General features: G+C 37.7%; 1 protein-coding gene across 1 annotated transcript in view; it reads right to left on the bottom strand.

Annotated features, from left to right (window-relative positions):
- Positions 1-13231, bottom strand: part of ADCY2 (adenylate cyclase 2) — a 231861-nt gene that overhangs the window by 157359 nt on the left and 61271 nt on the right. Inside the window, exon 3 of the mRNA XM_074899489.1 lies at positions 5199-5360. Coding sequence (XP_074755590.1) covers positions 5199-5360 — 162 coding nt within the window. The remainder of the gene's footprint in view (positions 1-5198; positions 5361-13231) is intronic.

The following is a 13231-nucleotide window of genomic DNA, read 5'->3' as shown; positions in this document are numbered from 1 at the left end:
TGCCACGTGCTACCAAAATTATCTACCTAACTTTGAAGAGTGTCCATAAAATTTAATCTATCAACATTTTCAAATAATAGGTGGGGTCCCACTGCAGCCTGCAGAATCAGGCCCTAAAAGGAGGTGTCTGGGCCACTGACCCCTCTACACAGGAACAAAGAGGTTCTAGCAGCAAGAAAGTCAGATTCAAACTAGCAGCAAGAAAGTTAGAAATTCAAATGGGCAGGAAGATCTGTCTGATTGCTAAGTTAAAAATCAATGGCTATGGCCTATTCAGGAAAAACCAAACAAACCAATAGCAGGTTGAAAAAGGAAAGGTGGCTTTATTTAAAAAAAAAACCAGTTATCAATTTCATAGTCACTACAGATCTTGAAACAATTTATACCAAAAGCTCATGAATTAGAAGTCAAGCGGAAACCATCATCAGGATGTACACTAACACTAGTTAGTGCATATACACCCGCAGATCACATAAAAGATAAGAGATTCACCTTTAGGTGTCCGTAACACACAGGTTAAAATTCATATTGTAATAGGAGACCTCAACCTAGGTGATGGTAAATGCACAAGATCTTGTGGCTGTAGCCTTGTAATTTTCCAATTCAGATATTCTCGAAAGTAACAAAATTTTTGTTTAGCATTTGTTTTCGTCCACTAGGACAGAACATTATCTTAGAATTTATCCATGCTACCAGAAAGGAACTGATCACATGAGCAACATAGAAGTTTTTACAAATTGTTTCTTTTTGCTATATGGATTCTCGAACAGAGTCAAAAAAAAAAAAGGAAAATAGGTACACATGCATGCTGTCCAGTTACAATTTTGTGCCTCTAAAAGGGACTCCTTTTACAGTGCTGCAAGAAGCTGTCAAAAAAATCCCAAAAGGTAAGGAACACTAGTTTAACTAAAAGAAAAGCCACACATGAATGACAGTCTGTAGTGATTTAGCCAAGGTTTGGAAAACATTTAGCCAAAGCTAATGAAAAAAGATTACAAGAGCAACAAAGTTGCTTGATGGGAGAGTAAAGAAAAAAATCACACTCCTCATACATAACATAAGGAAAAAGAAAAATGGAAACTTACAGGATGTTTAATGATTTTGGTTAGCTCCTTTTAAGAAAATTAAGAACAAAATGACTGCTAACAATAGTATCAACCCATTATGAGATCAGAATGGCTGAGCAGTTGATAATAGAGCAGGAAAAACACATGTATTTGATTAGAATCTGTTCTGGTTTGGAGAGAAAGAGATTATGTGTTTATAGCAAGGCATGGCAGTGAAATACTGTCCATTCCAGCAATAATTGAAAGGGATGTTAAGTCGTGAACATCTTCTAAGTCAAATGCCTTAATGTCATAATTAGTCATGTTCTCTTGCAGCAGTCATAACTACCACACTCCCAGGAGCAGACAGAACAACACTATCTGCTTGGCAGCAAGATGCTCACCTGGAAAGAGGGGCCAGAGTCCCAGATTCCAGACCGTGTGCCTTGTAAAGGTTAGGATTGAAATTTTCAACAGGAAAAAAACCCACAACTTATATATACACAGTTACTTTTTCATAAAACGAGACTGGAACACTGGACTCTATTTACCTTCTCCCTGCCACAGATCCCATAGCTGTGCATTAAACTCCCCACAGAACTGCAAGGGGACACTGTGTATTTTACTGTAGAGTCTGTGTCTCCATGCTAAGCACTGCAGCACACTAGCTGCTTTGTAGACCTAGACCCCTATTAGCTTTTGGCACCACTGCAGCTGCTCCTGGCATGCTACTCTAATGCTAACGTCCACGTTGCAAGAAAGATGTTGGTGAAGCACAAGTAGGGACTGAAAGAACTGTGAAAATGATGAAAGGCTTAGCTAGTGCACAAGCAGGCAACTCATTCGTTTTAGTGGCAAAAACGTTATGAGGCAAATTCATGATAGTCTAGAAGTACTCTCATGGAAGAAAGAGAAATTGGATACTATTGGGTCTGTCAGTCTACTGCCAAAAAAAAAAGATACAGAAGCTGAATGACAAGGGTAGACAAATTCCTATTAGGAAAGAGGAACAGAATGATCCTAAGGGTCTTTTTCAACCTGAATGAAATAAATAATTAAAAAAAAAAAATAGAATCTTAACACTGACAGTTAACAATCAAGGAAAATATATGAAGGTTTGTGGAAGATCATCTCCATCATTGCCAATTTTTACACCAAGGTGGATACCCTTCCCCCAAAAGACATGCATAGGTCAAACAGAAACTAGTTCATGCAACCAGCAGAGAGTGTGTTGAAGGATTCTTTATGCCACCAGGAGGCTTTTATCTCAGTATCTGTGACTGCAACAAACACTGGATAATCAAGAACATGCTAAGCCTTTCAGCTTCACCGAAGCAAATTTTGGGTGTAAAAGTTTACAGAGGACAATGAAAGAAATGACAAAACCATTAAGATAGGGTCTGCCCAATCTCAAGATAAGCAAATGCTTCTGAACATTGATTTTTCTCTACTGACGGACTTGAAGGTATGATTAACTTCCAAAATGCTACGGGATGCCACCAGAGCCACTGGAAGATGCTGAAAAATTGGAGAGGATCCAGCAGAGGGCTACCAAGAACATATAAGGCAAGAGAACTTGACATAAGAAGACTGAAAGAATGAGGTTTGTTCAGCCAAGAGAACAGAAATCTCAGAGAAGATTTAATCAAAGTCTTCCAATACAAAGGAAGTAGTTATAAAGGAGATGTAGGTACTCTCTACAGAAGGATACCTGCTATATATATACAGGATATATATGGTCTAATACCTGACATTTACCTACAGGTGGATTTGTTATACCAGTGTATTTCTGCTTTTTAAGTGCATACTACTGGTTACCTATCTACTCTCCAGAAAAAAAATCCATGCCAGAAGAAAAATACACTGTTCATTGCTAAAATTGTCACGTATTTTTTTCAAATTTCAGTCTACTCATAGTTCCTCATCTCTGGGCTTTAGTGACCAAAATCTGCAAAGCAGCTTCTGTCCAGGCCTCCCCAATACATGTTTTGCATTAAAAAAAAAAACAAAAAAAAAAACAACCAAAAAGCATTCAACAGCACAACAACTATAACCCAGGTCTTCCTTTTTTTTTTTTTTTTTTTTAAAAATGACATGCAGTTATCCCATACCAACTTGAGATATGTCATTGACAAATGCTATTTCTCTTTTTAGTGTAATTGGTATCTCTAATCTTTGTTTGTGGTCTTGATTTTCAGAAACGAAGAACACAAAACAAACTTTTTTTGCTTACACTTTAAAGTATAAACAATAGTAATCTAAAAGTGTACAGAGGGCAAATGAACGGTGATACTGGCATTTAGTCCCTTCCATACATTTGTAAGAACACAGTGCACTCAGTACTTTCAGTAATCGCCAAAATATTCAGAACTTTTAATACATTTTAGAAATAAAGAATAGAAAATTAATAACATCCTAGAAATTAAACACTCAACAAGTTTACAAACAGCTCAAAGATGTCCACTGAACAAAACAGGAAGTTACAGAAGAGATGGAAGACATTAATTGTACATCACAGCCCATGATTTATTTCTTTTGATTCTGGTGACACGATGTGTATAGAAATATATCATCTTCTGAAACTACTGGTTTAGATATACCAAGTTTTAATGGTCTAGAAAGATAAGCAGGAAAAATAAATAAATTCTGCAAACAGCAATTTTAACCCAAAATGCTTTTAGAGAAGAAATGGAAAATACTGTTTTAGCAGCATTATCTATGCCCAGAATAAAAGCCATAGGTTGACATAAAACCAAGAATAACATTCTCCCTGATTTATTCCACTGCAATTATCAATAGCTGTATCACTGAATTATTAAAATACTACACAGACTGCAGATGACCACAGTCCTTGCTTAACATACAGCACTACTTGGAAACCTCTGCAAAAGACATCCAACTAACCCAAATCAGCAACAGAAAAGAAAATCCACTTATGTCACCATTTAAAATTTCTACAGATAACTATATCTGAGAATATATTTTGTTTATGGGACTTCAATTTCAATATTCCATATAACAGAGATCTACAGCCACATCTGGAAATAAAATGTATTTTCCTAAACAACAACTTACAAGGCACGACTTTTGTGAAATCATTGCAATTTTGAAGTTATCCTTTGAAGCACAATGTTTTTCAAAATAAGGATCAAGTAACATAAAAGGTAAGTAGAAACTATTTGCTTCATTCTTCATGCTATTCAGAATACACAGAATTATATCTATCTTTCTTGTTTTACTGGTATGTTGTTAAAATGTACTTACTTTTAAGCTTCAGTGTCATTTTGATGCAAAAGTTAAAATAATTCTGCTTCCCTAAAATGACATAACTGTATTAAAAAAAACCCATGTATTTGCTTTTTTAAATGAAAACTAAATTTTTCCTTAAAAGTAAAGTTTTCTATCAATGACAGCTGCGATCATCACATCAACAAAATACTACAACAAATACTGTAGTATTTCACCATTTAGAAGGTCTGCAAAACAGTAAGGAAAAACAACTCCTAATATTTGGATTTTTAAAAATTATTAATCTGAAGTATGTCATGTAATAATGTATCAGAGTTGAGTTACAAGCCGAGACCCAACTGCAAACACAGTCTGTCACAGAGTCTGGAGCCAGCCAGTCCCCTTCAATCAGGGGGCCCAACCAGGAGGAGGCTGTAAAATTCCTATAAATGGCTGAGAATTACAGGAGGACAAGCCCTATGGCAGACTTGGAGAGGGCAATGTCTTCACAGACAGAGTATTCAAAGGAACAATGCTTTTTCAAGGAAAAAATAACACCAATACCTGGGAAAAATCCTTGGTCTTGGAAGTTAGGCTTTAATGAGGTAGGGAGAGAAGCAATATGGTTTATATACCAGAGTGGTAATACATCTACCACAATACATCCACATCACATCAGTTTTCGAGCAAAGTTAGTTTTTACATTGCGAAGTGCTACGTGGCTGTAGATTCTACTACTTAAGTGTGTAATTCAGCAAGACATAAATTACTGACACCCTCATTATTAGGAAGTGACTATCTGCAAATTAAGTCTGTAGCAATTCAGAAATGGAGAAATAAGTTTGTGTTTCCAAACACCCACTCCTGGCTCATTTACCAGGCTATTCAGTGCACAATTAATCATTAATTCCACAAAGCACCTACCTGCCAAACCAAGTGTTCCTTTACAACAGCTGTACCTGATAGACAGACGCTCAGCACAATCGTATGAGATGCAGAGGTCAAGACACTGGCAACTATAGCATCCCGCATGTTGAAGGGCAGCATGGTATACACCACAAAAATAATGAACAAGAAAAATGATACCTGTGCAAGACAGCAAGACAAAAAAGAAACATGTCAAATTCACTTTGGAATAACAGTTAAAAAGTAGCATTTCATTTTGAACTGTTTTCAGTATAAACTTACACAAAATTTTTTTACAGAAATCTTACTGCTAACCATTGCCTAAAATCGATTTAGGAAGAATTCATTTTAAAAAGTGTTGGAAAATTTACTTTATATTTGATTTAAGAAGTGCAGTTTCACGATACTACATCATGGTTCAAGAACCACACAAGACTCCAAATTTTTCATATTTAACTTCAAATTTATCTTTTTTAATTTTAATTTAGTTAGCACTCTGCTTACAGTTAGAGTGTAGTTCTCCTGGGATTGGTTTCTGATTGTGAACTGCATTACAAAATAATTTGCCAAACGCCTCCACAGGGCCTAAATTTCAATGCAGAGAGATTTCATTCATCCTGATGAACTAAAAATTCACAAGTTAATATAACATGACGTTCTGTAAAAAAGCCCAGGTTCAGCCAAGCATTTTGTTTTATACTTCATGTATATCTACATAACATATGTCAAATTCCATTAAAATACTATATTTTAAGCTAATACGTTATCTAGATGTGAAAAACCAATTCAGACAATCACAGCCAATAAGCAGAATTTACTGTTAGCTTCTTTTAAAGGGTACTAGCATCCATACCAATTTTATGGAGCAAACTCTCCAAATGCACAACCCAGCCTGTAACAGCAAAAGGGATTCCTTCGCTATACATACAAATGATTATATATTTGATGGTATGCATATATTCCAAACTTCACCACATATTTGAGAAAATGTAACTAGATTTGGGACACAGATTTTGCACAGCTTGTATGTAATTATATCCTTGTGTAAGGATATACACTTTCCATCAGTTTTAGTTGACTTACAAGCCTATTTACAAGCCTAACAGTTGCATACACACAGTATTTAACTCAGAAATCTCCCAAGAAGGTATGAGAAATAATAATTTGCTGCTCCCTTCTCTTATTGTCAGTTTGTTTTCTTCACATCTGCATGTGATGCTTCCATAGTCAAAACTGAACCCTAATGTATGTGTACCTACAAGACAGTGGAGGCATTCTTCTCCATCATGGAGACAGAATTGGATGGAGAAGGAAGTCCACTTCTGTTCTCCACTCACCTTTCTCTAATTCCTCCATTAAGATTAATCTAACTCCTTCCCAATCGCTTATACTCTTTTTGATGACGCCCAACCATCCCATATGCTCAAGAGTCAAAAAATTCAATGGCATGAAATGAAACAGAACCACAAAGGACATGAGGGTTAATAAGAACATAAAGTAACAAAAAGGCAAAAGGAGAACTTTACTTCTCTACTCTTCCTATCTATCAGCTGACAGCACAAGGAAACAGAAGTGTTTGATATCTGTTTAGTTCCAGTCCTCCCTAAAAGTTTTAACTGTGATCAGATGTTAGTAAATCCAACCACAAAGAAAAGGGTGTACAAGCTTGGTCTAGATAAGAGAAGGGTTATGTAAGTATGATGTTTTCATATTGTCCTGGCCTGCTAAAAATCAGCTGTGATAGTGAGAGAACTAACTGATAGGCTCAAAACTTGGGAAAGATGTAGAAAGTTCTGGCAGGCTAGAAAAGGGAAACAAAGCACGTGTCTCTGAAAGGCTGGGAAAAAGGCTAAGAAATTAAGAACTGGTCAGCTTCACTTCAATTTCTGGAGCAATAACAGACCAAATAATAAAGCAGCTAATAATCAAGAGTTCTGAAAGTTAAGAAAAGCATAAGTAACAGCCAATGTGATTTTGCTGAGAACTAATAGTCTTAAATCAATCTCACTTTCTTCTGTCACAGTAACAGGCATCAGGGTAGGGGTAAAACCTGAATGAGTTAGGCAGCAATAAGAGATGTGAAAGGTCCTCTAGTATAGGCATAAGAAGAATGGATGCCAGAGGCAAAATACATTACCCGCATGCAAGACCAACTGCCCAAGATATGTTTCCAGTTAAAAAATAGTTTGAAGAAGACTCCTGGACACCAGTCCTGGAAGAAGGATCTCAAATCCAATCCCAGTGACTTTTCATTAAAACAAAGTTTTGCTGTTTCTAAGTCAGCTTTCTAATATGTCATTTACAAACTTGTGAGAATTTTATGATTAGAAAATAAAAAAAATTATCTTTCTCTAACTGTCATGTCTCCAAGAAACAGAACTTGCATATTTTCTGTGCCTTGAATATGGTTTGACTTTATAGCCAGACCAAATGATCCACCCCACTTGTGAGCTACATGCTAGGTACTTACTAAAACTCATTAGTGCATATAAGACATAATATGATGCTGTTGCTTTTTAACTTTGACATAAAACAAACTACTAAGCATGTAAAAAAGATTTTGGTATATTGCAATGCTTCTAGTGGTATCAGCTGTATCAGATCCAAATTTGCTATGCTGCTGTAAACAAGTATCCTTTCTTTAAGCTACCCCACTACTTTCTTTCATCAAAATAAATGAATAATGTCAACCTTCCATAACTACAAACAGAGAGAGTTTTTAGAATTTTCAACCCCTCTTGACATGACATGTTCAGACCTCAAATTCTCCATTACTCAGGCTGAGCTGGACTGGAACTGTGTTAAAGAACACTTGATAACAAATTGACCTGTCAATTTTTATATTTGCATCTTGAAATTTGGGTCTGAGAATGCTGTTGCAAAGCAGGAGAGGTATTAGTAATGCCAAGACAGAAACTCTCATCCAAAATGCATTTAGGAATGGCTCCTGTCAATAGTTCTTGATTCTTGGCCACACTCCTTTCCTCTTATATCCATTTATGGTCTAATGACCCAATGAGTTGAGAGGTCCATTTACCACAGAGGTTCCTTTTTTGTTTCACCATGGCTCAAGAATATTCTCCTCAAGTACACTGAAATAACACTTCTTGACAGAAGACATACACAGCATGTAAGGCTTGGGACCTTTCAACATATTTCAAAATGTCACTGTATTTAAATTTGATACTGTAGAAGTTGATACTCAAAGGCTTCTGAGTAGGGTGGTTCTACAGTTAGAAAGAGGAGACAGGCTTTCTGGACTGAGTCAGTCTGCAAAATGAACAGCGGCCCTTGACCCTTTTCATGATCTTTTTGTAAGAATTGGCAGAACATTGTTGATACAAACATTAAAAAGCAGTGATGTCAAGCTCTGAAGGACCCCACTAACCCATTGCAAGAATTGCTAATACATGCCACTCCGTGTCTGCACTTGGTGTGTGTACAGTGCACTATTTTTGACACTATTAAAAGCAGCCTACTCCGCCAAAATGTGCCATAACCACAAAGCCTGTCACTGTTTCGAAACTGCTGGAAGCAGTCTTTGATGTGAGTCATTACTATGACTGCCTAGTGAAAACATGCTTTTTGTCCTGACGCAAACTTAGATTGCTTTAGGAATTTGATTTTCAAAGACTTTCTTGATGAGACTATGTTATCCATACCTTGGAGATGGGAGTATCTGGGCATTGACGGTATGCGTCATAGCACACAGCATTCGCTTTTGGTTAACACTGGTGTAACATCCTACAGAGAAGTATGTGGCTTTCCTACTTTGATTGAGGGGTATCCAGGACTCTTGCCCATCACTCTTGACTGTCACAGCTTAGCAAACTGGATGTTTACTGCTCTCCATATCTCTTCTCCCACACTTCAGTAGTGTCACTTTTTCATCTACTATGTAAGCAGCTATTTTCTACAGCGATTTAGATGATGAGCTGCCACAGTGTGGCTGTCTAGATGGGTTATGTAACAGACCACTTTTTTGAAAATTTTGTGCAGCTGATTTCAGAAGTTTCCTATACAGATTGCTGTAGGGATGCCATTAGAGAGACTTGGACGCCAGTAAGGTATAATGACCAATATGCTTTAATGAAAGCATGGCATGGACTATCACTGATGATCATGAATGCTCACAAACACTCATTCTTGTCACAGAACAACATAAAACAACCAGGCTTGGGGAGGAGTGGCTGGAGAGCTGCCAGTCAGAGAGGGACCTGGGGATGCTTAATTTCAGCCGGCTGAACAGGAGCCAGCAGTGTGCCCAGGTGGCCGAGAAGGCCAATGGCATCCTGGCTTGTGTCAGGAATAGCATGGCCAGCAGGGACAGGGAAAGGATCTGACCCCTGTACTCGGCACTGGTGAGGCCGCCCCTCGATTCCTGTGTTCAGTTTTGGGCCCCTCACTACAAAAAGGACACTGAATGACTCAAGCGTGTCCAGAGAAGGGCAACGGAGCTGGTGCAGGGTCTGGAGCACAGGTCGTACGAGGAGTGGCTGAGGGAACTGGGGGTGTTTAGTCTGGAGAAGAGGAGGGTCTGGGGGTGTTTAGTCTGGAGAGGGGAGACTTCATCGCCCTCTACAGCTACCTGAAAGAGGATGCAGAGAGCTGGGGATGAGTCTCTTTAACCAATTAACAAGTGACAGGACAAGAGGTAATGGCCTCTGGTTGCTCCAGGGAAAATTTAGACTAGATGTCAGGAAGTATTTCTTTACAGAACAGGTTGTTAGGTGTTGGAATGGGCTGCCCAGGGAGGTGGTGGAGTCCCCATCCCTGGAGGTGTTTAAGAGTTGGGTCGACATAGCGCTGAGGGATATGGTGGAGTTGAGTCAGTGCTAGGTTAATGGTTGGACTGGATGATCTTCAAGGTCCTTTCCAACCTAGCTGATTCTGATTCTGTGAAAACTATAGGTAAGCGTACAAAAAACTATAGCTAAGTGTATTTATGCATCTTTCAAAATGGAAAGGTTGTGGCTGTATAGGATAGAGAATTAGTTCCTTCTTTAAATCAAGCCCATTCTGAATATTTTTAATGATGGCATTTTCGTCCCAGAATCTCCAGATATATGTCGGCCACTTCACTCTCTGACTTGTACTGGTGATTGTGACCAGTCATGAAATGGCATGACATTGCTAATACTTGGTGAATCACAGACACTTCTGTTGGAAAGGTCACTGGTTTGAACTGGGATGGCACAAAATGCAGCAGACCCAACCCATGGACCCAACCGGGTTTTGGAGCCCATGGACCCAACCTGTTCTCAGAAACCTCATCTTCCTTGTGTTACCAGTTTCTACTCTGAGTGTCATCACCTTAACTCTGGTAGGTACTGGAGTAGAAAGTTTAACATATTTTACACATTAAAATCGTCTTTTCTAGCATATAGGATACCACAGAGGATGTTGCTTTTGACACAGAGAAGAACTACCCAAAAAGATACTAATCATTAATTTTATAGGAATTATGTTCCAACAATGACCCACAATTTCCCTGCTAGACACCCTATTTAAGATGGTGTTAAATAGTTAATAACAACAGGCTTGGCGTATGTAGAATTCACTCAACTTAATGTTATCCTGACCAGAATTCTCCTTGAGGAGTACGACATCTTGGCACTGAAGCAGGCATGCAAATCTAAATGTGCTGTTTCGGTATGAGTTAGGGGAGAGCACCACTTTGGATACAGACAGAAGTAATGAGGCTAAAGCTAATAAAATAACTGTAGTTCTTTAGAACAACTTCTTACACACAAGTGCAATGACAGCAAAATGCTTGGGAAATAGTATTAGCTTTCCACTGTGTAACCAGAAAAGACCCCATTCCCATAATTAAATTGCTAAACCCACAAATATTCACACTAAGTGGGCCAGCCCACTACAGGATCACTTTCAGAGGTTTTACAAGATCAGCTTTCTCCTTACTGTGTAAAGGGAGCAAAAATTTATCAGGTAATTAAAGAATTTTCCCCTGGAAGGACACCTGGATTACAGGTACTGATTTCAAATGTCTGTATACAGACAGACATATATATATACATATAACATTTGTATATATATATATACACGTGTTATATATACATATATATACATATACATATAATTGCAGCAGAGAAGACACCCTAATTTTTCTAAATAAATAACTTGGTTTTATAACATAATTGGCAGGAGCTACTAATCTTAAAAAATAGTTACAAATTCTACATTCATGAGTTAATAAAATGTATGTATTAAGGTGTCAGAAGGGTATTTATGTAAGCTGTATGTTAAAACTTTGTGTAGGCAGAGTAAAGGTTACAAACATGTAAAGGTCTTTCCCATTCCGAATTCCAGACCTTGAATCTTCAAACTCACACTTCTAAAAGCTGGGCAGTGTTCAAAATAAAACAAAACAAGCCACCCACAACAAGAAAAAATTAATTGAGTACTAAAATCAACTTCTGTACTGAGTCATCTATAAAAAGGCTTAAATTCTCAAAGCATTGGATAAGACAAAGGTAACTGTTATTCACCAAACCCTGCACCACTAGAACAAAAGGGCACTCAATGAAACTAGTAGAAGACTGATTTAAAACAGATTAAAAGTACATCTTTACCTAGCAGACAGTAACCTTCTTGAACTTGCTGTCACAGGAGGTCATAACGTACCAGCAGGTTCAAAAAGTTATTAAACAAATTCATGGACACGTCATCCATGAATAAAAAGACAGGGCAGGGATGTACCCTCTGATATTGCTAGCACAGCTGTGCTGACAAGGTGTGAAGGGAACAGACCACAAAAAGTGATCAAGCTTGTGTGTCGCCTTTTAATAGCAGCTTCTCTTGCCATTCTTGGAGACAGAATACTATCTTGGAGATAGACCACTGCACCATGATCTGACCCCACAGGAAGTTTCTTGTGGTCTTGTGCTAAGAGTCAAATGTACTTTGAAGGAAAGGGAAGGGGCAAGGGCAAAGGCAAGAGCAAGGGCAAGGGACCTCAAGAATAAAATCAGCAAGGAAGACTTTGCTTGTGATTTACTCCATAAAATTATGTCTACAATAAATTATTACTTCATGCATTTTTACCAAACATAAACTTTTATTTTCCAATAATTATCACAGAGGTAGTAAACAACCTTGTAAAGTATGACCTGTTCTTGATCATGGAGCTCTCAAACTAACAATCCCTTTCTTTTGTATAGAGGTCTGGGTTTAAATGTCATCAGGAAACAAGCAGTCATTACAGCCTCTGCTAAAAAAAATTAATCACAACCATTAGCAAAATAGGATAGAATAAAAGCAAGTTGACTACAGGAAAATCTATATTTTAAAATAACTGTTCAATAAGAGACCTTCAGATGTGCTGCTAAAGTCACACATTAATATGACAGTAAGATGAAAGACTCCAGAAAAGGAAAGAAAAACTGATATTTGAAATAATCAAAATATAATCTGAATGTATGTTCTCTACAGGGTGATTGCTTTCTATGTCACAGAATCTTTTCTTTCAATGAATGGCATCAATAAAAGGGTATATGGGATCTGGAAGAAGTGACCCAAGGATCATCAGAAGTGACTCAATGATCCATAACAATTTTTGGTCCTTCCTAATATAGAAAGAGGGGACTGAGCTACCATCATCTCCAGCAGCTTTGAGATTATTCCTGAATACACTAACAAAAGCAATAATTTGGTTCACTCTGTAACACCTGTTGGTACTACCATTCTCTTCCTCACTTAATTCTCTTTCTGCTGTACCTCATCGCCCTTGTTTTAACCACAGTATAGTCTAATTAGTCTAGAAGACAGATTTGCTCTCTTACAACGCTGATAGGTCCCTGCAAGCAGAAAGGCAACTTCATAAAGTACTATATAAACCAACAACTGTGTGTATTTGCAGTGACTTGAGTCTCTAACTGGATCAGATGACAGTAAGCTATGCTTTTGATTTTTCAGTGATGAGACAAGTGAAAAGCATCGGAGATAGACACTGTTCATCTTTGTTATTCTTCCCTCTTATGTTTTGTGCATAAATGTTGAGATCAGAAACCTACAACAGCAATAGTAATTCC

Source organism: Athene noctua, chromosome 2 (genome assembly GCF_965140245.1).
Source record: "Athene noctua chromosome 2, bAthNoc1.hap1.1, whole genome shotgun sequence".
Classification (NCBI taxonomy): Eukaryota; Metazoa; Chordata; class Aves; order Strigiformes; family Strigidae; genus Athene; species Athene noctua.
This window is presented reverse-complemented; position numbering and strand designations above follow the sequence as displayed.